The 27,139-nt window shown below is 41.2% G+C and overlaps 1 protein-coding gene and 1 long non-coding RNA gene across 4 annotated transcripts; both read right to left on the reverse strand.

Moving 5' to 3' along the window:
• Positions 1 to 2,385: 2,385 nt before the first annotated feature.
• LOC131227525 (uncharacterized) lies at positions 2,386 to 12,063 on the reverse strand. 3 transcript variants are annotated; one of them, XM_058223317.1, is made up of 4 exons: positions 11,841 to 12,063; positions 5,945 to 6,272; positions 4,434 to 4,683; positions 2,386 to 2,881 (listed from the first exon to the last, which is right to left on the reverse strand). In XM_058223317.1, the coding sequence occupies exons 1-3, from the start codon at positions 11,986 to 11,988 to the stop codon at positions 4,479 to 4,481; spliced, it is 681 nt and encodes a 226-aa protein (XP_058079300.1). In that variant the 5' UTR covers positions 11,989 to 12,063; the 3' UTR covers positions 2,386 to 2,881; positions 4,434 to 4,478. The 3 variants fall into 3 exon arrangements, with proteins under 3 accessions (XP_058079300.1, XP_058079299.1, XP_058079301.1); XM_058223316.1 differs by having other exon boundaries at positions 4,471 to 4,683; positions 11,841 to 12,048; XM_058223318.1 differs by having other exon boundaries at positions 4,471 to 4,683; positions 11,845 to 11,979.
• An 11,054-nt stretch (positions 12,064 to 23,117) lies between these two features.
• Positions 23,118 to 23,701, reverse strand: LOC131227896 (uncharacterized). The gene is made up of 3 exons (XR_009162573.1): positions 23,607 to 23,701; positions 23,418 to 23,525; positions 23,118 to 23,334 (listed from the first exon to the last, which is right to left on the reverse strand). It is a non-coding gene; the product is annotated as an uncharacterized LOC131227896 (long non-coding RNA).
• Positions 23,702 to 27,139: the final 3,438 nt, after the last annotated feature.

A 27,139-nucleotide genomic window follows, 5' to 3' on the forward strand; every position in this document is an offset into this window, starting at 1 on the left:
TGGACCACACCACAGGGAAACAATAGTGATTGGATATCTACCATTAAAATCCTCAAAAGGCCCCATGTACTGTCTATTTGAAATCCAATACGCGGATTAGGTCATACAGACCCGAATGAAAGGAAAAAACAAATTTCAGCTTGACCCAAAAGTCCACTTGAGATTGGAATATAACTAATTTTTGGTCTGATATCATAAAATGACCTATAAAAATATATAGGCAGCATGGATGAAACACATACATCATGGTGGGGCCCACACAGTACCGACCATCAGCCGTCGGCGGGAGTAGCCAATCCGTTTCCTTGTCTTAGCCGTGGTGGCCTGACTACTCGCTGACGTAGACAGACTTCTTGAGGTTTAGATCCACCCCGTCCACTATCTGTCCCGCCACGTGTTTGAGCCAGGACCGACAAATCAGGCCGATTCAAAACTCAGGTGGGGTACATCATGAGTAACAGTTGAGTTCGAAGTCCTACCATTAAAAAGTCCTACTCATATGCCATCCAATCCACTCATCGGACGTGAAAAAAGAAAAAGAAGGATGAATGGATTTCAAGACTCGAGTGGGCCACATGAATTTATAGTTTTCAACATAATTTTAAACTTTTCCATATGATGTGGCCCACCAAATCTTGGATTGGACTCATTTTTCATTGTATGGTGAAAATGTAGCGGGCGCACATGATGGACGGAGTGGATCTGAAGCATTATTCTGTAAGTTGCAGGAAAGTCCTCAGTCTAACCGTGCATATTCTGGCTAGAGCTAATATCATGCATTTCAACGTACGAATCTGGAAACGGAAAATGACCAGAAAGAGCGGCCGTTTCAGTTCCGATACCGCCCACATGTAACGTATGCAGGATAGCAAATCGTGCAAAAGGTAGGACGCGAGTCGCCTCTGACCCCGGGCCCACGGGAAGTTCATGTGGTCGGAAGCTTCGTGGGGCCCATCATGATAGTCCGTGAGAAACCCACTGTGGACAGCATTTTCCATGGCCCTTCTCGGGGTTGGATGGAATTAGGTGGGATGGAATTGCATTTGGTCCATGCAAATTTCATTGCATTTGTGGAGGACATAAAGGGTTTGGATTACGTGGAATGGAATTGCATTTAATCTAATGCAGGGATTTCAAGAGGATCTTAAAATTCACTACACATATGGGGCCCACATTGATGCATATATTTTATTCATGCTGTCCATCCATACTATGCCCTTAACACATGACATTTTGGGCATACACAAATACAAGCGACCAACATCCATTGTAAATTTAGCTCATCGATTACAATTCCATAGTCGAGGCAACTAGCGTCCCAAAAAATGGGAAGCTGATTGCATACTGAGTAAACTCTATGTGGTCCACCGTGATTTAAATATTTTATCTACTCTGTCTATCCATTTTAACAGATAACTTGGGGCTTGACCCGAAAAATGAAATATATCTAAAGCTCAAATAGACCATGCCATAGGAAAAAGTGTGAATTGATATTTGTGTTTTTCCTCCATCCATGTCTTTGTGATCTTGTGAACAGGATGGATGACAAATAAGCATCACTGTGGACCCTAGTAAACAGTGGAAGTCATTATTCCCACTGTTTCCTTTGGTGTAGTCCTCCTAAGCTTTGGGCATACTTATATTTTGGATTCAACTACTAAAACGATCCGGAAAAACGGATGGACTGCGTACATAACCCACATACATTCATAATAGGCCCAACTAAGTTTACTCAGTACGATAAAAGCATACTGAGTTACTCAGCATGTGACCCGATTTCCAAAAAATGAACCACACCATGATGATCACCTGACTCGCCCAATGACTAGATGGCGATAATTTGCATATCAATTGAAAATTAACATTTTTTAATTAACAGGCTGCAACTTTGAATGACCCAACCCATGACTTAGGGTTGGGTCAATTCGGGTTGTCAAAGTCAGATTGTGTTTAGGTTTGAAATGCAAACCCAACTTGAAATGTTACCATACCCTAAAATCAATTTTTAAACCTTGGTCATTGCAGCCATTACCACAGGAACACCATCTTTTCTGAAATATTGAGGTGTGAATAGGCCTGGTTGCATCGTGGGGGCCAATGGCCCAACCCATTTGACAATCGGATTAAAATTTTGGACCTAGGTCATTGCAGACCTTATCAGAGGACACCAGCTTTTTTCAAAGTCAGGGGTGCCAATGGCCAAACCTATTTAAGAATCAATTAAAATTTTAGACCTTGGTGTTACAGCCATTATCACAGGAACACCAAACATGGTGCTACACAGGACCCTTTGACCGGTAGGGCCATATCAAAGCATTCCCAATCACAAAAGACCTAGCCATTCCACTCATCAGGTGGGCCACATGTGTATGAGAAAAACATGAGTTAGAAAGACAATGGTCAATGGTCTGCATTCACAATAACTCCGTCACCCACCTGGTGGGCCGGCCAAGCAGGGGGAGGAACAGAACAGATCTGCCACATGTGCGCGAGGTTGGCACATGTACCAGAAGTTGCATCTTCCATCTATCCTCAACCATACTGCCGGCCACAGTCAAAGGAAGAAAATGTTATTATACAAATTAAAAGAGAAAAAAAAAAAAAAACCAATACAACAGGATTCTTCATGCAATTACAACAAATCACATATATTCTCGATTATAAGCTGAACTCGAACTTGATACCTTGATGTTGAAACACAAATAATCAACCACTGAGCCACGAGATTGAAACTCCAATCGCATGTTAAACCATGCATCTGTATGTGGTTAAATGATGGAAACCATTGCTGATAAGGTACAATTGATAGGCTTGTGGGGGGCACTCTCATCACAATATATTCCGCCATTGAAACTATGTCTGCACCGGTTCTTCAATATCACTGAAAATGTTAAGCTCATTATTTATTAGAAAAAGAACAGAGAAAAAAAGCTCAACACAACTTACTGCTTCAATGGAACAGGTGCTCTGTCATCAAATTGATTGCTCAAGATCATCCAGTCAACCCCATTTTTCGGGCCATGGCCCATTTTGATGGGGCCCACAGGATGGATGGTACAGCACTTGTAAACATGACGCTCATGTGCAATTAGCATTCCTCAAAAACAATATGATCCAAGAAACAATACAATGCTCATGCGTTCGTTCTGTACTGCAGGGTTTAAAGTTTGTACAAGTCATAGTTTTAAAACTCCCCAAGTAGACTCGAAACTCGGTTGAGTCAATTCGATTCAGTGAGAAATAGCCAAATAAGCGAAGAACTCGATATTCTGTCTGACTCAGCCAAGTTTCGTACAGACTCATCAAGCCAACTCACAGACTTGGTCAAGTAGACACGACTCGTAGTGACTTGAGCTGTGCCACTCGCCAGTCTAGCTGCTGCTGCTTCTTTTGGTTCAAAATAAAAGGTGAAGTGGTGGGTGAAATTTGAATCCTCAACCCTTTTAAGAGAGAGTTCTTAACCACTGGAATACTATTGCAGTTGTTAATGGCTATTTAATAATACTTAAAGATTAACAACATCATTGAGTTGAGCCAAGTAAGACTCGATCGAATTTCCGAGTGAACCTGGCCGGAAATCAAGTTGAGTTGAGTATTTGAACCATTGTAAAAGTGGAGCCCATGGCGTTCCATGATCCCAACAGTTGTTATGATGGACATCACCATGGATGGCCCATGCACCAATTAGATTGGAAAATCCTAGCTATAGAATATTTGTCCTTTTATTCTCTTCAACATGAATCAATTGCAGCACATTTTCTCTTAACCATCTATTTGTTATCCAGCTATTGAAGAGTGTTTTTTTCTTCTTCTTCTTTTTTTTTTTCCCTTTTGTTCTCCATCTGGGAGATTGTGGGTCCATGGGCTATCCACAATAATCACTGTAATATCAGCAGTTTGGAACACTGAACCCATGGGCCCCACTAGTACGAAAAAATGAACAATACCTGCACCACCTGTTTTCCCAAGCATTGTATAATGAGGATTGCTATGCGCGCACACCTGCGCAATAAAGCTTGTGTCCATGTCAAATGTGCCAGCATGATACATGTGTGCAAGATTTAATCCATCCATCAGGTTGGTCCGACCTCATACATGTTTTCCCCTGAAACCCCAATAAAAAAAATAATAATAATAAATAAAAAGAAAAATAAAAAATCTAGTCCAATCAGCACGTGGGCCCCAATACTGGAAACCAGTGGATGGGTTAGAAAAGTTCAGACAAGTTTTTTGGAGCAGTACAGCTATTTTGCAAACTGTGGCCCACCTGACCAGTGGATCGACCTGATTCTTGGGCTAGGGCATCAATATAGTGGTGCTGTTCTGATGGATTGGATCTTGGACCTATTGTGCAATGCTAGCACATCTGTGGCATGCACATGAGCTTCCTTGCAGATGTCTGTGATTTTAGCAAACCCCTTCTATAATAATACCTCTTAAGAAAAATATAGTTCAGATAACATGGCCCACCTAAATCCTCACAACCCAACAATCTTTCTGTGCAAATGTTCTCCACTGGAATGCCCTTTGCCGTCATGATCATGGAGAATGAGTGTCAAAACACCGACCAGACAGAGGACAGTGCCTACGAGAAGCTTGTCGTAGCGCTCCACCCAGTGAAACTTGAGTTGGCTAGCACCGTAGAACGAGAGGGACACCAAGGAAGTCATCACAGTAATAGTGCTGCAACAATCAAAGATCACTGCTATATTAAGCAGTAAAGAACAGAAAAACCAAAATGGATGGTTTCATTAAAAAAAAAAAAAAAACTTTACAGCAGATGAATTCTATTGGTTAATGCGGTACAATGTGAGATTCCAGAGCTTGTCAAGTGAACCCCACCATAAATGTGCTCTGATTCCAAAAGTCAGGCCAGTCACTCATCAGGTGGTCAAGCCCATATGTCGAGCATGGACTGCTAGCCATTTTCTTCACTGTTCACATTTTCCGTACATCTGTGGCCTGCTTGATGAGCGAACCCACCCGATTTTTAGGTTAGGGAACATAAAAACTTATAAGTGGCCTGATCTTGCACACATGCAGACTCTATCTTCACTGTTCATTTTCTCCATACAGCTGTGGCCAGCTTGATGAGCGAACCCACCTGATTTTTAGGCCAGGAACATAAAAACTTTTGAATGGCCTGATCTTGCATAATGCAGACTCTGTCTTCACTGTTCACTTTCTCCATACATCTGTGGCCAGCTTGATGAGCGAACCCACCTGATTTTTAGGCCAGGGAACATAAAAACTTGTGAATGGCTCTAAGACCACAGATGTGTGCAGCAAAGTCACTTCGGCGTCTCAATGATTTCACTCACACAAGTCCTGTTTGGAGTGCTCATATTACAGAAGACGGTTTTCCCTTGGGGCATGTTTGGACACGTGGAATCCAAGGCAAAAGAAAGGGGAAAAACAACAATTGTTCAATGATGATTTCCACGAGAACTATCGAAACATGGATTCCGGTTCTGAGTTCTTGTTTAGGTAGCTAGTGAAAATCTTTTACTCCTCTCACTATGCTCACCTAGTTTTTGGAGCCAAGAACCCAAATTATGGAAAAGGATAATGGTTGCTTGATAGAATCCACACTTTTCTTTGCTATCCAAACAATAAAATTCATCACATCAAAGCAAAACCATTTCCCTTTTCTGCAGTTTGGCATGGAATCCATGGTTCCCAGACAGCGCCAAAAAAAATGAAAAGTCTACTCCATTTCCTGAAAGTGAGTACGCTTCCAGGTTTGTTTTTTTTTTTTTTGAAAAAAAAAAAAAAAAAAAAACACCAACAGATAGAAAGCTACTCCATAGTAGCTAGAAAACCCCCCAAGCTACTCCAGAGTACGCTTCCAGTTTTTTCCATTGTCTGATAGATTAACAGATAAATATGTAGATCGAACAGATAGAAATAAAACGATTAAAAAACAAATTAATGTGTCTCATACCTGAAAAGCAGCACTATGATAGCAAGCACCATCATGGAGGATGAGTTGCCGACAGCGAGGAACACTGGCAGAGTGGTCGCACATGGAGACAAGGCGGGCACAAGGACAAGCCCAGCAACAGCCATCCTCTCCATGGGATGGTTGTGGGCATGACTATGACCACCCTTTCCCAACATAAACAGCATGATGTAACTCCCTCCAAGAACTACCAGCAAAAGGGAAGCGAGTCTATTGACCGTTTCCTCGCCGGCAATGGTGTTTGCCATGGTAACTGCAGTTATGCCAAGAAGTGAGGTCGAAATTACATGCAGGACAGCTCCGAATGCAGCTGCAAGACAAGATTAAAGGGAAATTAAGAACGAACACCAACAAATAGTAAACTTATCTCTATAGTAATTTATACTATATATAACGCAACTAGCTTTTAGACACTTTTGCACCCACAATTAGTTTCCCTAGGGCTGAGAACTCTGAATATTGGAACAGCATGGGAAGACATTTTAAGTATAGTCGTGGGTATTTTTAGATCCAGAAAATGCGGCTGCTGTCTGACTTACAGTTCAGATTTCACCTGCAAATAGGCTTTAAACGGCTTGGAGACTACCTGCTAAAAACAACCTGAGGGCAAAGTACACGGTTACGTAATGTCCATAATGGTCCTCATATAACAGTAACAGTGGCCACCGTTACACGTAACAGGGCCATAACAGAGAAAATGGCCTGTGAAGGCCGTTGACCAATTAAGGGACCAATACAGTTTTTATTTATTAAAAATAAATTATTTTTTTAAAAAATAAAATAAAATGTTACGGTCATTATGGCCCATATCTTAACGGTAGCGATGGTGGCTGTTACAGCCACCGCTACCATTATTATTATTATTATTATTATTATTATTATTTAAAGATGAAATTTATTGGGCAACAACCAGAAAAAAAAGAAAAAGAAAAAACAGCCAAACAGCACAAAAATAAAACAAAAAAGGAAAAGAAACCTAAAGAAAAGACCTAAAAACCAAGAAAGACAAACAAAAGCAAAGACAAAACAGAATTTACAAAAAAAAAAACTAAAAGCTAAAACTCAGCAATTCTACTATCAATACAACAACAAGACAGCCCCATGGCTGAAATCCAGGAAACAGAATTATGGCGCCCAATCCTGGAATAACTGAACAATGTTACTAATGACCCGAGACATAGAGCAACTCGAATTCCGGAGACAGCGGTTGTTCGTTTCTCCCTAGAGCTAGCATTGCGAGTCTCCATTTCTTTCTCCCTAGAGAACCTCCATCTCCATCTGAGCCATTACCGCTTACAGCAGGTTCTAGCTAAGGTATCATACAACGCTCAACCTAGAGTTGATGCAGTATGCTCAGTTTTCAGTTTGTTTGAGTGGGTCCATGTTTCAGTTATCCAAACCAATCATATTACGGGCCCCACAATCTTGGCTCACATTGCAAAAAACCCTGGATGGAAACACCCAAAACTCCAGTTGGTAGCCAACAAATTGATAGTTAAGAATGAAGACACGACCATGGTCCACATTTGACTGATGAAAATGCCAAATATTTAACGGCAAGAATCTTGGAATCTAGGAGTTTTTAGTGCATCCACCATCCGGCTCCACTTCTAAACAGGAAACCCAAGCTGTTGAAACATGTTTGACAGGTGTATAGTGGCCACATGGCCTCCCTTGATTGAGTCAAAACTCTCCATTTTTTTCCTTTTCTAGGGATTACCTACAGCCCTTTACCAACCACCACCACAAACCTATCACTGTGTGATGAGGGTCATTTCGCCACATGGGAGCAACCAGAAAATCCAAACAAGAATCAATGGGCTATGTATATTTCTTGCCCGTACAACTAAAGATCATCCTCATCCAAAAGATATTTAGAGAAAAAAATAGTCATTCTAGAAGAAACCTTGGTACCCACTCAAGATCATTTGCCAAAAGACACTGCTTGCGTTATCGTCAGCATCAGATCAGACCTCTTCGTCTACTTTACGCTGGTATTAGAGTTTGTTGCACATTTCTCCTTGCTTTGGAAAATCATCAAACACCTTGCAGGCATTTTGTTGATTTTCTTTGTTACAACACAACAGATTGTTCAAGCTGAGCCTTTGGGCCCTCTGAAGACACCTCTACCATGCCTCTGTCCATATGTAGGATCATTCCATATTTGACAGTCAAAGGAGGTCATGTTGGCCATTATGCACATGCCAAACCACACGTGCCAACATCTGCCACTTGGCCAACAAGGCTAACTTCACCAAAATGTCACAAGGTTTTCTCTCATTGATCCATGGATTTATCCTTTATGATAATATCCATAGGTGGTAGGTGGACAAGAGTGATAATCTATGTACTCCGAATATGAATAGATTGAGTGGTATGAACAATCGTAATGCACAGAGGAGCCTGAAGAGGAGTATTTGTATGAATTGCAAGAACATCTGCCACTCACCATCTCATCAATAAATGAAAGCTATGGACTGTTTTGAGAGCAGAAAAAAAGGATGTTTTGGGTGGCTGATTAAAGTGCACTTTTCTGGACTGTTTGGCTTACAAATTGGATTGAGATGGGGCTGCATTGGGGGCTGGGATTCAGGGTTTATATAGGGCTGTTTATGGGACAGCTATTGGGGTTTGGCAAGTTTAGATTCAATGGGCTGAGAAGGCTGTAATAGGTTGTGGTGAAAGGCTGAAAAAATAGGCTGGTTTACAGAATGGTTTAGAGGTATGGTTTGCTTTGAAGTTTGGGATAGATTGTGGAAGAAGATGGAGAAGAAAAAAAAGGTAATTGCCCTGAGAGGAGAACTTGATCTGAAACCAACAATAATGCAACTAGATCCGAAACAAAAGACCTACTGTAAATCTAAGTTCTCTTACCAGATTTAGTAGTAACAATAAAAGATAGAAGAAGAAGAATATCAAGACCGTAAGTAGTGCTCAGCAGTCTTCTAGTCTTGTACTAGATATTACTTCTCCCCCCCAATACTACCATAGAGAGACAAATTTACTCAAAGAAAAATATCAATTAACTGTGTCATCTCATATGGCTTGTGTTATATTCATAAGAAGAGGCTTACAACATTTCCTTCTTGAGAAAATCCCTAACACAATAGGGAATCTAAAAATAGAATTCCTTGCTAAGAAAGATATCTATCATAACCTAGATTCCTAAATAACAAAATAGGACATCGTAATAAAAAAATTTCCTAACATAAGAACAAAAAAAAGAGGAGACAAATCAATTAAAGAAAGGAAATTGGGCCATTGTATGCTTCCATGTAGACGATCAAGTGGGCCCAATCCGGGCCTTTTCTTTTGCACTTGTGTGGAGCCTGCATGTGTAGAATGGGATGTGATTGCATCACCTACAAACGGAACATTTAGGGCAGTGGTCTACATTCAATCAGAAAAACTAACAAGATAGTCATGCTTGTCTAATCATTGTCATATTTTTTGCCTACAACAAGTGATTCGGTCGAGCCGACAGTGGAACTGGAATATGATAGATCCATCTCCCACCAATAGTGACCATGTGATATCTCAAAGGGATTATCCATTTAGTGGGTCCTATTTACACTTGTCTTGGCGCGTCCACGAGGACCAATGAGACATCACCACGTATCGACACTACACATCCTCGTAGGATATCTTTTACCTCATGTCCTTTGGTGGCACATCATTTGCTAAAAGCAGAGCGGCACAAAGCTGTACACACATCTCCAAATAAGACACTGCAACAAGCGAAATATAGCCCTAACACGAGTGACACGTGTGGTCAAGGTGTTCCGTATCCGTTACGATACGCTCATAAAGGCCGATACGAATAGGTAACGGCCATAACCATTACGCAATACGGGGGTGAAAATGGATAGTTTTTTGAGACCGTATTAGCCGTTACGGTGGCCGTAAAGGCCGTTACAGGGCATAATGACCATTATTCCCGTAACAGTCGAAAAACGATCACTTTTTTTTTCCCCTATTTAAATTCAATTTTCTCCTCTTTTTCACTTTTCTCATTCCAAAAACTCTCCTATATCATTTTACAACATATTTCAATCACTCTTACTATAGCTTTTAAGATTGAAACTGTGGATTGAGGTGATTTGAGCGAATAGAATCTTTGAGTGCCTTTTTTCAAAAGAAAAAACACTATTTATGCCTTTTTCTAATTTCTAGTTCTAATGCTTGATTGTGATGTGTAAACATTAGAGACATAATTATATTAAACAATTCACTAGACAGCCCGATACAACACTCTCACCAAAGAGTGGACCGTTACACTACCATAAACATGTTCAAAACCAAAAATGAATACATATTTGAAATATTTACATTATTCTTGATTTTCTAGATATTTTTTTCAGAATTTTTCGGGCAAAAGAAAATTTTCAACCGTTATGGGGGTCGTAATGGTCGTTACGCCCCTATATCGGTCGTTATGGCTGATACCCGTATTGGTAATGGTGGTGACTGTTATGGCCACCGTTACCGATACAGAACACCTTGCGTGTGGTCAAAGCAGCATGCTCGCAAGTTTGTAAGCACCTGTTGAGATAGGGATCCTATCGCAATCTGGATATGCTCGGCAAGGCCGTCTAAGACAATTCTGCTCAAACGGGAAGATCTCCCAGAGATAATCGGTGCTTTCGTGGCAACCACGAAGGTTCGAAAAGTAGATTCCTCTCAAAATGAAAACAAATAGAAGGACCCCGTGAGGAATCCGAGTCCAGAGAGATTGATCCCATAATGTTCACGGATCTTTATGTTCATGCTAGCGAGGAGATTTGAAAACAATTTCGTACCATAGCCTTCAGAGATCGCGTAATCGTCAGGGATCCCAGACCAATAAGGAAACTCGAAAGGGTTTGCCACTTCCCGAACTATATAAGGAGCACGCATTGAAGTTTTGTTTTAACCGTTAAAATTGCATGGGATATGCTCTCTGACTTGATGATAACCTGATGGTCGACTTCTGATTGGCATGGGATATGATCAATAGTGAATGGTCATAGCAATGGAGGAATTAGATCATGAGTATATGCATGGACAAGACAAATTGACGCACTTTCCTAACAGTATGTTATAAGGTTGTGCACAGGGTGGCAGACTACTATACTAGTATTCTCTAGAAACCCTAACCTTCTATCCATATATTTGATCATATCCTAGAAGAGAGGATACGGGGAGGCCCTAGACACCCTTTTCCCAAGGGTGTGTGACTTAGAGAAAGGAGGGAAAGAGAGTAGAGAGAGAGAGAGAGAGAGAGAGAGAGAGAGAGAGAGAGAGAGGAAAGGAAATATCTTTATCTTCTTTCCACATCTTCTCCATCTGTATATGGTCCATCGTTGTGGATGGTTGTGGAAGTCCTTACCACCTAACAAAGAAAATTCCTTGGACTATCTAAATCTCTCCGGACAGGGATAGATCAGGGAGAGACCCCTATGTTGGAGGATCATCATCAATATTGGATCGACATTCACCATTGGATTTCAAGCATAATCTAACCTTCACAAGTTAGTTTTTGAATTCTAGAAATTGCACATGATCATACTCAGAAGATCTTGGAACAGAGATATTCTTTTTAGATTCAGAGAAAAACACAGTTCGATGTGCATCTCTGATGAAATCCCATCACCATCTTCATTTCTCCCTGAATCTAAACTTGCATTCTAGATCATTTAATCAAAGCCGTGATCATCTTTTCCACATACATTGGCCCACCCAATAAGTGGGGCAGCCTGTTCTTTGGGCCATAGAACATGCAAGACAGTGCCCTCCTGATGAACGGTGCGGATCACGCGCACGTGTACGCCATGTGATAACGATTCTTGAAACCCTAAAAACTAAAGAAAGAAGAAGAGGCTTTTTTTTTTTCCCTTACTGACGAGAAGAGTCTTGGAGAGAGTCCATTTCTGCGCACGTCCGACGATGGAAAACGGGAGCCAGTGCGTCGGGATGAACGAATGGAGTAAAGCGACGGTGGCGATTCCTCCGATCTTCGAAATATCTTCGGCTCTGATACTCTGCATTTTTCCTTTTCTTTTCTACTGTAATTTGAAAGAGGAATGAATTTCAGAAGGGAAGAAGACAAGTCTGCTCACTGCTAACGTGCACCCATGAGTACTCAACCTTAAAATGCACCCACAAGAATGCTGCGGCGATTCGCGCGATTGCGCCTACAGAAAGCGGAAGCTAAGTGGGGCCCACCGTGATGTTCATGAGAAATCTACCCCGTTCATCTATTTTTTTTTCCAAATAATTTCCTAACAAGAACCCAAAAAATGAGGCAGATCTAAAACTGAAGTGGGCTATACAATAGGAAACTGTAGGATGGAATACCTACTGTTGAAATATTCTTGGAGTCATAAAAGTTTTGGATCTGGCTAATATTTGTATTTTTTAATCCATCTCAGTGTGAATGACGTGATGAACGGTTCGGATGTCATATAAACATAAGGGTGGACCCCAGGAAGGTTTCAACGGCAAGAATTTCCAATCCCACTGTTTATAGTCACCATTTTAGTTCCGGATCAGCCTCTTCCTCTAACACCTGATCGGTTCTTTAAAGCCTCCCTGGACCCCACCATGGTGCATGTGTTTTATCACACCGTCCATAAATTGTTACAGCTCATTTTAGAGTGTGAATGCAAAAAAGAGACGAATCTAAATCTCAGGTGGGCCACAATACAAAAAACAATGGTGATTGAGCGTCCACCGTAAAAAAAAAATAATCTTAGGTGCTACGGAAGTTTTGTATCAAGATGGTATTTTTGTTTTCCCTTCACCCATATCTGTATTACCTGATCAACGGTTGGATGTCCAGTAACATTACAGTACCCCTGGGAAGTTTTTAATGGTGGTCGTTTAATCACCCCTGTTTACCATGATGTGGTCTACCTGAGAATTTTATTTACTTCAATTTTTGTATCATGCACTAAAACGATATGAAAAAATGAATGGACGGCATGGATAAACTACATACATCATGAAGATGGACATAGAACTTTTCCATCACAAGCCAATACGGGTATGGACTGGTGGAGGGGCGCGGATTGGGTGTTACGCGGGTAAACCCGTGGTGGGTGTTACCTTTACAGTGTGGGGCCTACTTGATTAATTTTTTATATATCACTTCCGTTAATACGTTTTTTAATATCATTTTAAAACAAATTTAAAAATATATAGAACATAAAAACCTCCGATTGATCACACCACTGGAAAAAGTGATGAATGACCATTAAAAAAATTTTGTACGCTAAAAAAGTTTTTGATCAAGTTGATATTTGTATTTTCCCTTCACCCAGGTATATTTGATCTTACCAACGGATTGGATGGAAAATATATATTAATGATCTGCATACGGTGGGCCTGGGAAGTTTACAATGTTGATCATTCAATCACCACTGTTTCCTGTATGGTCCACGGGAGATTTGGATCTGATTAATTTTTTGTGCAATGCCCTAAAATGGGATGAAAAAATGGACGGACGGCGTGGATATACAAAAAATAAAAAATCATCTAGGTGGGCCAACGGTAAGGGTAACACCCACTAAGGTGTTACAGACTTACAGGGTAACACCTAATCCGCTACCCACTGAGGAGGGACTATCGGATCCGAATCCGGTGCTCGCGGGTCGCTACCGAATCCCAGTCCCTCGTTTTCGGGCCAATGATATCGCGAAAATGATGGACGGCGTGGATTTCTCACCAACATCGTTGTCGGTCCATGTAGCTTTCTCGCACAGAAACTTTCCGTTGACTGGGGTAGGTAACTCGAGTCTCCACGCGGGACACGTTTACTCTCCTATCGGTGGAAGCGGATTTCGTCCGAACCCCGGTCGGAGAATAGGCCGTCCGACCAGGGCTCCTGTGGAGGCCACCGTGATGTATCTGTTAATCCACGCCGTCCATCCAATTTTTTCAGATAATCTTAATGTATTAGAACAATAATGAGTAGATCCAACGCTCAAGTGGACCACACTAGAGATTACTCTTTCATTTGATGCTTGGTGCATTTAATGCAACCCAAGCTCACTATTTGGTGTGGTCCACTTCAGCGTTAGATCAACATTAATTTTGAGCTCATACCTTAAAATGATATGAGAAAATGTATGGACAGAGTGAATAATATATATATACATGGGAAAAGGTACTATACGCTCGACCGCACAATATCTTCCCGTGAGGTTGAGTGCTGGCACTATACTAACGGTCGAATGGTGAAAGTACAGTTAGATTTTACGGGGAGAGTTGAGAAACAAAACCAGAGTCCAGCTCTCTCTTATATTTTCTACAGAAGCCTCCTCCATAAAGGTCTACCCTACAAACCTTGGTTGGAGCCTACCGTGGGGATTTTTGAGAAATCCATTCCGTCCATCCATTTTTCCATATCATTTAAGGAATTGAGCCTAAAATTGAACCAAATCCAAATCTCAAGTTGATCATATCACAAAAAACTGTAGGAATAATAATTTCAACCATTGAAACCTTGCTAGGCCCCACAGTAATGTAAGTGTTTTATCCACGCCGTTCATTGTTTTTCTCATATCATTTTAAGATACGATCCAAAAAATGAGTCAGGTCCAGGAATCAAGTGGACCACGAGTTGGGGATTGATCGTCCACCATTAAAAACTTCTTGAGAGATGGAGAAGTTTCTAATCAATCTGATATTTGTGTTTTCACTTCATCCACGTTTACATGACCTTTTGAATAGGTTGGATGGTAAAAAAAATTCATGGTGGCCCCTAAAAAGGTTTCAGCGGTGGGTGTCATTATCACTGCAGCTTCCTTTGGTGTGGTCCACTGGAGCTATGGACCCGCTTCATTTTTAGTATCATACCTTAAAATGATTGTTGGATCCACTGTGAATATTATCCACTCCGTCCATCCATTTTTTAAGATTATTTTAGGCGTTGAGACCAAAATTCAAGTATGTCCACTCTCAAATGGACCATACCACATAAACAGTTGAAGTATCGATTTCCACAGTTGAAACCTTTCTAAGGCATGCAGTGATGTTTATTTTTCATCAAACCTGTTCATAAGACAAAAAAAAAATAGATGAAGGGAAAGAAATAGATATAAGATTGATCTAAACCTTCCGTGGCCCCCAAGAACTTTTCAACTGTAGAAGTTCAATTCACACTCTTTACGTTGGTGCGGTCTACTTAACATTTTTATAGACTTTATTTTTAGGTTAAAGCCCTAAAATTATCTGGTAAAATGTATGAACGGATTGGAAAAAATGCATGAATGAAGGTGGGCCCCGCAAAGTTTATTCACTACGCTTAGGGTACCGAAACAGTACGCAATCCGCTTCCCTTTCTTTTGCGTTAGTGCGGTACGGGCGGAAACGGTGCCACTAGCCCGTTGGTGGTGGTCGGGGTTCTATGGGCCCAACCATGATGAATGTGTTTCATCCATGTCATTCATCCATTTTTACATATCATTTTATGGCTTTATCTAAAACATAAAAGGGATATAAATCTAAGGTGGACCACACCACAGGAAAACAATAGTGATTGGATATCCACCATTAAAATCCTCCTAAGACCCACTGTAGTGTTTATTTGACATCCAATTTGTTCATTAGGTCATACAGACATAGATGAAGTGAAAAAACAAATATTATCTTGATCTAAAACTTTTTTAGCTCCCAAAACGTTTTTAATGGTCGAAGTTCATTCAACATTGTTTCCTGTAATGTGGTCCACTTGAGATTGGGATATACCTTAGTTCTGGTCTCATATCCGAAAATGATCTAAAAAATAGATGGACGGCATGGATGAAACACATACATCATTGTGGGGCCCACGGAGCACCTACCACCCGCCATTGGTTGGTGGCAGGGGAGTAGCAAAACCGTTTCCCGAACGGCCCTGTTTGCCAGGAAGCAGATTGCGGGGTGAGTAACTCGCTACGCATAGTGTACTGAGTAAACTTTACAAGGTCCGCCATGATTTATATATCTGATCCGCTGTGTCCATCCATTTTACCATATAATGTTAGGGCCTGAGCCCAAAAATTAATCATATAGAATGTTCAAATGGACCACACCATATGAAACAGTTGAATTGAATGTCTACTGTTGAAAAATTCTTGGGGGCCAGGGAAGTTTTGGATCAAGCTTATATTTGTTTTCTCTCTTCATTTATGTCCGTATGATCTTATGAACAGATTGGATGACAAATAAACATCACTGTGAGGCCTAACAAGATTTTAATGGTTGAAATCATTATTCCCAATCTTTCCTGTGATATGATCAACTTGAGACTTGGATTTGGTTGAATTTTAGGTTCAACCCCTTACATGATATGGAAAAACGGATGAACGAGGTGAATTTCTTAAAAAATTCCACAATAGGCCCCACTTAGATTTTCAGAGCATTACCTTCATGCTAAAGCTTTCGCAGGAAATACAGGGAGTCGGATTTTAATAACCGGTTTCTTCGGTTTTGTTTCTTCACTCATCCTATAAAATCTCACCATCCTTTTGAAGCTTTCACCATTCGACCACTAGCATAGTGCCAGCACTCAACCTTATGGGAAGGTACTATGCGGTCGAGCGTATAGTACCCTTTCCCTGTGTGTGTGTGTGTGTGTGTGTGTGTGTGTGTGTGTGTATCACCGTAGCCCTCGAACGGGTTCAACTCGATCCGCTTCACCTGTGGGGGCAGCATAAATTTCCGTGGGCCAATCACGAGATATATGTAAAATCCAAACCATTCATTGCCACACCAATGTCGAATGATGCAATTATTTTGAGGTAAGCTGGAAATTTTATAACTAATCAACCATATGGTCCTAACGAAGGGTGGGAAGAGAGCCCATGCCCCCGAGGGGATTTTCATCAGATCAAGGAAAGGCCCCGGCTGCGGGTTCAACCCAGCCAAACCGTGACTGACCCGATGTTGGGTTGGGCTCGGACAAGATGTATCAAGTTAGTGTAAACAGAGAGGAGCTTAAAGTTTTTGTGTTTTTGAGACAACCTAAAGGGGTTAAATATATAGAGATTACAACATCTGTAAAAGGAAAATAATAAAATCAGAATCCTCTACCAATGGAAACGAACTATACAAGGTATACTACTTATACAAGGTATATGTGAGTATGTCTAACATCCCCCCAAACTAATGTGGTTCATCGACAAGTAATAGTTTGCCAACTAGAAATGAGTAACGTGCAGAAGTGAGGGACTTGGTGAGAATGTTTGCAATCTAATCATGGGATGCAACATGTGGAAGAAAAATGAGCCCAGACTGAAATTTTTCGCGGATAAAGTGACAGTCAACTTTAATATGCTTTATGAAAGACCGAGTTAGAGGCAATCTGAATGACACTTAGATTATTAACATGGAATGGAGTAGGATTTTGCAGAGGAACGCAGAAGTCGGAAAGAAGTTCAGGTAACCAGACAAGCTCACTACACATAGCGGACATCGCCTGATACTCGGCTTTTGTGCTTGATTTGAAAACAGTGGCCTGCTTCTTCCACCTCTAAGAGATGAGAAAAGTGCTGAGAAAAACATAGTAGCCAGTGGTAGATCTTCGTGTGAGAGCGCAACCGGCCCAATCAGCATCCGAATAAGCACGAAGGTCCAGAGTCGCCATGTAGGGGAAGAACAATGATCGATCTAGAGTTCCATGTAGGTACCATAGGATGCGCAACACCGTAGTCATATGAAGAGTCCGAGGAGCAGAAACAAACTGACTGACGACTAAGACAGCGTAGGCAATATTAGGGCGAGTCATAGTTAAGAAAACCAGACTCCCAACCAAATGGCGGTATAAGTCGGGTTGTGCAAGTAAATCACCATCGTCATGGCCATATTGAACGTTAAGTTCTAAGGGAGTTTGAACTATCTTCTGATCTATCAATGATGCCAATGCGAGAAGATCCTTGGTATATTTACACTGGCTGACCAGGATCCCACGTTTAAAACGTGAAATTTCAAGCCTAAGAAAGTATGTGAGATGGCCAAGGCCTTTCATCTTGAAGGAGGATTGCAGAACTTCCTTTAAAGCCGAGATGCCAGTAGCATCGCTACCAGTTAGAAGTAAGTCATCAACATAGATGAAAATAATAACAATTTCGCGAGCAGTGGTACGCAAAAATAAGGATGGGTCATGACTACTTTGAGTAAAGCCAACACCGGTAACAACATCGTGAAAGCGTTGGAACCATGCCCGAGGTGCCTATTTGAGGCCATAAAGGGTTTTCTTTAAGCGACATACCTTATTGTCAGGGATTAAAGGCCCTGAAGGAGGTTTCAAATTTACTGTTTCTTGAAGGTCTCCATGAAGAAAAGTATTTTTCACATCCATCTGAGTAAGTGGCCAAGAGCGAACGGAAGATATTGCCAGAAGAGTACGAACAGTTTTCATCTTGGCCATGGGAGCGAATGTCTCATCATAATCAATTCCGTATTCTTGTTTGTATCCCTGAGTGACAAGTCGAGCCTTGTATCGATCCAATGATCCATCAGACTTGAGCTTGACAGAATAAATCCATTTGCTACCAATTAGCTGTTGGTCAGCGGGTCGAGTGACAATGTCCCACGTATGATTATCATCCAATGCCGCAAGTTTTTCTACCATAGCTTTCTTTCAACGATCATAAGTGGTTACCTGAGAGTATGAAGTAGGAATAGAAATAGTATACAGAGTAGCATTCATGACAGACATAGAGCATATCAAACGATCAGGCGCTCGATGTACACGATCGGAACGACATATCGAGGTAGGTTCAGGATCTGCAACAAGTATAGTAGGTTTGGGTTGAGTAATAGGTGGTGGAGCTGTATGTGATCGACACAAGTAAACCTGCAACGGACGAGGGAGAGTACTCGAGGCAAAATGAATATCAGGAAAGGTGGTTAGACCAGGAGATTTTGGGGCGTGCGGAGGAGGAAGAGATGAATGAAATGCAATATGTTTAAGAAAAACAACATGTCATGAAACCGGAACACGACGAAAAACCGGATCATAATATCGAAAACCCTTCTAAGTTTCTCCAAATCCCAAGTACATACATTTGATCGATTTGGGAGATAGTTTGTTACGCTCACGTGAAGCCAGGTGACCATAACAGACACAACCAAAAACACGAAATGTCGAATATATAGGAGGGAAGCCGTGAAGAATAAAGCATGGAGATTTACTGTTTAGAACGTTGGTTGGCATTCGGTTAATCAAGTAGACTAAATGTAACATTGCTTCCATATATAAAGAACGAGGAACACTCATAGCTGTCATCAGGGTGTTGGCAATTTCAACAATATGATGATTTTTTCTTTCAGCCACCCCGTTCTGTTGTGGAGTATCAGAACAGGTGGTCCAATGAATAATCCCATGACCCTGAAGAAATGTACGAAAATCGGTTGAGAGATATTCTCCTCCTGAGTCAGAGAGAAGAGTTTGAACTGGAACCCGAAATTGAGTCTCCATCATAGAGTGAAATATCTTGAATTTTTCAAAAACTTGTGACTTCGAGTGCAGAAAGTAAATACAGGTGTAACGTGTAAAATCATCAATGAATATAACATGGTAACGTAACCTAGAGAGTGACATAATTGGTGAAGGACCGCAGACATCTGTATGCACAAGTTCAAACATAGAAGATGATTTTGTAATACTTAGAGGAAAATGAATATATTTACTTTTTGAAAGACAACAAGATAAACAAGAATAATCCAAATCTTTTTTTTTATTAAGAGAAACGTTTCCTAACATGCCAGAAGAAAATAACTGAATTAACCGATTGGAATGTGGATGACCCAGGCGAAAGTGTCATAGTTTCCACAATTTATTTGCCGAACAAATATCTGATGAAGATGGAGAAAAGAAACAACGAGCCGGAACGATAGATGGATTAAAGTCCAGCACGTATAGATGACCATGCTGCCTACCCATCCCAAGTACCTTCCCCGTCACCAGATCCTACACAAAACAACAGTTGGAAAGAAATATGACTAAGCAGTTATTAGATGTGAGTTGACCAACTAAAATTAAATTGGAGGAGATATTAGGGACATGAAACACATCATGAAGGGTGAACTGACGATGAGCAGAAGGAGAGAAAGTCAATGATCCAACGAACTGAATAAATAGTCTAATGCCATCCACAGTAGAAATAACCTGATTGCCGGTGTAGGGACGAATGTCATGAAGATGGGATACAACACTAGTCATATGATTGGAAGCACCCGAATCGAAGAACCATAGAGAAAATGGGGATATACCTGACATACCGGCCGCAGAAAGGGCCTAATTTGCTGGAGCATTGCAGGAGTCAAATGTAATGAAAGACCTTCAGCAGAAGATGCAGAATCACTAATAGACGGCTCGGAAGAAATAGTAACAGTAGACCACGACCACGACCACAACCACCACGTTCACGGTCGAAAGAAGATGCATAGGCATGTGTACGGCAATCTTAAATACCATGACCAGTTTGTCGACAATAAGCGTACCACTCTTTGCATTGAGCGACAACATGACCCACATTGTTGCAGCCGTGACAAGTTAAAGGAGTGGAACCACGTATTGGTGTAGTGGTAGACACAACAAACACCATATCATATGATCCCGGAGTTGAGGAAGGAAGAGAGAGAACTTTCAGTCGTTGTTCCTCAGCCAATATATCATTAATAACTGAATTCAATGAAGGAGTAGGGCTATGGTTTAAGAGAGCAGCTTGATAATGCTCGAATTTTAGACGCAGCTTCATAAGAAATTGGCGAACTTACGCACTCTCGTGCATAGTTTGGAAAATGTTAAAGTCATGATTGAATACTGTCGTCACCTTGAGTAAGGTTAATAAGATCCTGGTCTATACGGTATAACTGGGCCGCATTACTCTATTGATAAATTGTCTGAAAATGCTCCCATATTGCCTTAGCCGTGCAATGAGGTGTGAGGCTAACAGCAATGAACCGATCGACCGAATCGAGAATCTAGGTAATAATCCGTCCATTGCTCATTTCCCAATCAACCAATTTGTCGGCATCTGTGGAAATGGGGATAGTAACAGATCCATCAATTAGTCCTCACAAACCACGACCCTTGAGGAAGTTCTGAAAATAGATGGCCCATAGCGAATCGTTGGTACCATCAAAACTACAACGTGGGGCCTTTGTACGTGATGAGTACTTGTCCATTGATTGGAAGTAATGTAAAGCACGCAAAGAGTTGCAGTAGAAGAAGGTTTTAGATGTACTGTACAACAGGAGATACCCAAGGGGTTGCAGTAGCTGGATCTGGTGGAATAGCAACAATAACAGGGTTTGCTGGATCTGAAAAATCGATATCTGGAAAAGCTAGATCTGGATCTGGCGGAATAGCAACAGCAACAGCAACAGGGGCTCTAGATCTGGATCTAGCGAAATAGCAATAACAACAGTGGATCTGGATCTGGAAAATTTAGATCAGCAACAGGAGCTCTAGATCTGGAAAATCGAGATCTGGCGCAGGATCGGGAAAAGAGAGATCTGGATGGGAGCAACAGCAACAGGGGTTGCTGGAACTCGAACAGATCGAGCAACAGGGGTAGCCGGACGATGCAGGGGCGTTGGAAGAGCAGAGGGGTGGTCGGACGAGCAGGGGCGACGCTGTAGGGTGGTCGGACGACGCAGTAGCGGTGGCCGGACGACGCAGCAAGGGTGGCCGGACGACGCAGGGTCGGTCGGACGAGCAGGGATGGTGGCCGGACGCAGTAGGGATAGTCGGATCAGACAGGTGGTGCCAGATTTGGATCAGTGAAGCTTTGATACCTTCTTATTTGATCTCTAGATAAACCTTTTCACTACAAGAAATTTCACTTTTACCTACGAAAAATTTCGTAGGTAAATGATATTATTTCGTAGGCAAAGAATTTTACCTACGAAATATTTCGTAAGTAAATTCGTTGGTAAAAAGCCGTGGCTAAAGACTTTTACCGACGCAAAAATGTCATCGTTGGCAATGGGAAGACTTTTACCAACGAAATTAAAAACTTTGTTAAGACTTTAGCTACGAAGTGTTAAAACTTTTCCCTACGAACATTTCGTAGCTAAAAACTTTGTTAAAACTTTTACCTACGCACATTTTCGTAGCTAAAAACTTTGTTAAAATTTTCACCTACGAATTTTTTCATAGGTACAAACGGTGTTAGGACTTTTACCTACGAGCATTTTCGTAGCTACAAACTTTATTAAAACTTTTAGCTACGACATGTTTCGTAGGTACAAACTGTATTAAGACCTTTACCTACGAATGTTTCTGTAGCTATAAACATAGTTGAAACTTTTACCTACGAATTTATTCGTAGGAACAAACGGTTTTCAGACTTTTACCTACGAACGTTTTCGTAGCTACAAACTTTGTTAAAGCTTTTACCTATGACATGTTTCGTAGGTACAAACTGTATTAAAACTTTTACCTATGAACGTTTTCGTAGCTAATAACTGTGTTAATACTTTTACCTACAAAATTTTGCGTTGGTACAAACGGTGTTAAGACTTTTACCTACGAAAGGTTTCGTAGGTACAAACTGTGCTAAGACTTTTTACCTATGAAATTTGACATAGGTAAAACTGTTGATGAAACTTTTACCTACGAAATGATTCGTAGGTAATAAAATGTGAATGAACCTTTTACCTGCGAAAAAATTCGTAGGTAAAAATGTCGATGAAACTTTTACCTACGAAAATTTTCATAGGTAAAAGTCTCTTTTTTTTTTTCTTTTTTTTTTTTGCAAAAATTCTTGTTATACACCTGTTACAATATATTTCATTATATTCATATTTTCATTTTTCCAAACAAACATAAACTACATCCATCCAAACACAAATCACATCCATACATACACAAATAGTCTTATCCACATTACATTCATCCACGCACAAATACATATAAGTTTAACATTCTTATATAAAATAAATCATAAATAAAATATGACAAATCACAAAGATGAAGGCGGAGGTGGTGGGGCATCGATGGGTAAGCATGCAGCAAGAACCTGTAATATCTCCTGCATCCGTCGCTCATGCTCCACCAGCATATCCTCCATCCTCCTCTCTTGCTCCTCCCTCTGCCTCTCCTGCTCCTCCTTTTGCCTCTCATGCTCCTCCCTCTGCCTCGCCAGTTGGTCTTTGATTTCGTCGACGGCGCCCCGGAGATGTTGAACCTCTTTCTCTGCGATATCAGCTCGGCATATGGCGCTCTCGCCAGCGACGGATTGGCTGGATGCAACTCTAGCGGGTGCCATGAGCTTGGCACCATGGCCAAGCCCACGCACATATCCAGAACGTGTGCCAAGCACCTCGCTCAGGATCTCTGGCTCACTCCGCTAAGTACCATCGGGAGTGGGCTGACTGCGTATGGCGTCCATCGCCGCCTTTGATGAAAACATGAATTTTCATAACAAATAACATTATTATAATTCAATGCAATTAAATTTTATAATGTAACAATTTTTACCCAATTCTCGCTGGCTGTAGGATGTACCCAAGATCCCGTCGCCTGCCGACAATGAGTCTCTCTGTAGAAGTCTACTGGTCCGGGCTCCTGTCCAGTGACGGAATCTCGCTGCACAATCAAAATGACAATAGAGCTAATATAAATGCATGAAAAAATATATCAACTTAATAATAACCAGTAACTTCTTACCATGTCGCGACGAAGTTGTACAAATGACTTTGAACCAGCTATGTGGTTCACTTCCAACTTTCCCCTGTTCGCAGAATTTATTTTACTCCACTTCTGAACACATTATTCATAATATATTATTATTAATTACGAATTTAATTGTTACCTTAAGATATCGTAAATATGTAAATATTACCTGAAAAGACTCAGACGAAAATCTCTTACAGAGTATCCGCCAATCGTCAATGGTCACATGCGGCGGTGCGGTCAATACGGCCTCCTCGAGGCTCCTGCACTGCTTGTACCGCTGGTGTAAATCACTGCGGTACTCCTTAAACCGCTCCTTGATCATGTCATCGACGGTATGGGAAATGTACGGAACACTCAAATCCAAGATAAATTTAGTCCTGTAATTTTGTAAATAATGGATTAAGGTAATAAACTTATTAAGAAAATAACTTAACCATAAATGAAATTTTACAAAATAAAATTTAATTTACTAAATTTTACTGTAAGGCGCTGACGGATGTGCTGCCGCACATCATCTGTCACGTCTACCCAACGGGGGGTGGTGGTAGGGATCAAAGATCGACATAAGACACCGACCTCCGATGTAAACAACCTGGCATTGTCCCCAACAGGTCTAAGGCAGTCCTATAATTTGACGAGTGCCCATGTCGACATCTTCTTCACCCGCCACCTCATCAGCAACAAGCCTCTCATGTATCCTGAAGAGAGCATCCTGGGCCGGGCAAACAAAGTCACCACTATCTTCAAATGCATTAGTTTCCTGGCTTGAACTAAAGATAGTTACAACGCGCTCCTCATAGCCCGGCACAGACTCGCCAATCCTGATCTTGGATTGGCTCTCCTGCCTCAATTGCTTAACAATCTCGCCACCCCTCCCGATGATGCTTCCTATCTTCCGCCCAGGACACAAGTCACGGTAGACAGTATCATCTGGCCCCAGAGCATATTGTTCTCGCTCCTCGCCAGGATTCCTTCTCTTACTTCCACCATTGTCGGAATAGTCAGATTGAGAGTGGGATCGTTTACCATAGTTATTTCTTTGTCCAGCCATTCTAACTTACTTCTGTATCAGATAATTGATTTATTAAAGTCACATTTAAAAGGTAAAACAGTACATAAAAATACGCAGAGGTCTACTTAAGAGCTGTACATAGCTGATGAATAAAACCTCCTAGAGCTATACTCGAGCAAGTAGGGTACCAATCATATCACTGCAATGCATACCGCAAGCCAGATCTGGCTCTTCCATTTTATAGGTCACCCTGGATATCTACCTTTACACCAAAATCAGGCAGCTCAGCTCAGCACAGCAGGCTGCCCACATGCATACAGAAAGAATATACAGTTTTGAAAAGGCTGACCGACAGTCCACATTCAACTTAAAGTGTGGTCCGCCCAGTCAACATGGTGCCCTCGGGCACAAGGTCAGCCGCCCAGATATTGCACGTGTGTCACAGCAACATATGTTCCTGGGTTGCATTTGTACCATACCTGCTCGATCAGCATTTCCATTTCCTCTTGAGGAAGAGAATAGCAATGATGTATTCACGTTGAAAATACATAATAGAATATCTAAGTTCTAACTAATACAGAAGATAAACTCAGTCTTCAGAAAAAGATGGAGGATGGTAACAACCCCAATGTGTTGTGTTGTGTCGCACTACGGACCACCCATATTTTCTAATAGATGTCCCTTATAAAATGGAAATTGTTACATCGGACAGCATCTTGTGGATTTCTTCTCAATGTTAAAAAGAAAAAAGAAAAAATAGCAACAACCTTTTGTTACTAATTGCATAAAAGAAACCAACTTCATCAATAATGAGAAATATTTACTTATCTAGACTAACATAATCACAAATCCAATAGTGCATTTTAGAAAGGGAAGAAAGAGAGAGGGATGAAAGAAACAAAGACATTCCGAATCTAAAATGTAAGATTAGAGGAAGGGGACAGAAAACACTAGATTCCATATGCATCTTTACATAGTAGCAATTAAAGCTGCAAAGAGTTCAAAATATAATAGAAGAACGAGATTTACCTTTGAGGGTTTTCCACAAACCCTAGAATGGAACCAGAGAGGGACGGAGAGATAGAGAGTCTCTCTTCTTCGGACACATGTGCTAGGGCTAATGAATGGGAAGTGAATATATGTTTACAGGGGCTTTTGATTGTTCTAGGGTTTTTTACTGCATTCCTCAGCTACAACAGCTCATCGCACTTGTACCACCGCATGTGCCGGGATGCGCGAAACTCGGACCTATTTTTTAGCCCAATAATGTCTCTCTTGAAAACAGGCTAGGCCGGGCTCCAGCACGGGCCTGACCAAGCCCAAACCATAAAGCAACACCTAGAACTAAGCCCAACCCTTGACAAGCCAGAACATATAAGCATCAGCCCAGCCTAATATGTATTCGGCTAGCACAAGCCCAGAGCCCCGTCCCATGGCCGCCAATCAGCCGATTAGCATCATCTATTCCATGTGAGAGCCATGACCAACTTTCAGGTAGAATTTTTATTAATGTTTACATGATTTATTAAATAGTTATGATTGTGCAAGGATTCTATTAAGGATGATTTCCTACTCCCCTCTTCATTAATGAAGAAAATTAGGGACATGTCCGAGGCGCCCTTGTCGCGGGACATGTTATAGAGAAGTTGTAGTGGATCATGACTCTTATTTAGTGATTGCTAGTTGTAAAGGGAAATAATGTAATATATGTGGTGGACACGTCCTTTGGATACCATACATCGGTTTTAAAGACATGTTGCAATCTCGTGGTGCAATCTCGTGGTCTATCACATGGTACAGACAACAACGATTGCTTGTGCGGGAAAATGATGTTTTCCAATAAAATAGACAAGAGGTTGTACAGTACCTTTAGATTCTCGGCTTATTCTATGATGTTGTGTGTGGGGCCCGCCGTGATGTAGGGTCCAAATCCACTCCGTACATAAGGTGCATCTCTTCAATTTAACACCGTTTAATAAAAATCAGGCCGACCCAAAACATGTGTGTGTCACTCCACAGGATAAGGCTGGGACATTGACACCCACCATTAAAACATTTCAGATTGTGTTTGGGCTCCACCGTGTTTTACATATGCCATTCAACCCATGAATAAGATTTATCCCATCCGGATGAATGAGTACTCCAAAAATCAGGCCATTTCAAAACTGAGGTTGGCAATACCACTTGGTTTTACAGGTTTTGGGTATGATTTTACATGTTGTGGCCCCACCAACGCTTTAGATTGGTCTGATTTATTTGGATCTAAAGAGGACGTGAGGATTGCATATGATGGAAATTTCGGTGCCGGCACTTATCATTGCATGATGCCATTTGATGAGTCCAGTTCACAAGATAGACCAGATTTCTCTCTGAGATAAATTACTTACTGCACAACACAACTTTTAATGTGTAGAACTTCTTCATGCCCACCATGATTTTTGTGTTTGATTCACACCGTCCAACAATTTTCTAAGATAATTTTAAAAGATGATCCCAAAAAGGAGTTACATCC

The sequence above is a fragment of the Magnolia sinica genome, chromosome 15, assembly GCF_029962835.1.
Source record: "Magnolia sinica isolate HGM2019 chromosome 15, MsV1, whole genome shotgun sequence".
NCBI lineage: Eukaryota > Viridiplantae > Streptophyta > Magnoliopsida > Magnoliales > Magnoliaceae > Magnolia > Magnolia sinica.

Excerpts from the sequence above, each read along its gene's own strand:
- LOC131227525 (XM_058223317.1), bottom strand. The coding sequence starts at position 11,988 with ATGCAGAGTATCAGAGCCGAAGATATTTCGAAGATCGGAGGAATCGCC. Across the intron at positions 6,273-11,840 it reads CTCCAAGACTCTTCTCGTCA|CTGCATTCGGAGCTGTCCTG; the intron begins GTAAGGGAAAAA and ends CTTGTCTTGCAG. Across the intron at positions 4,684-5,944 it reads ATCATAGTGCTGCTTTTCAG|CACTATTACTGTGATGACTT; the intron begins GTATGAGACACA and ends TGATTGTTGCAG.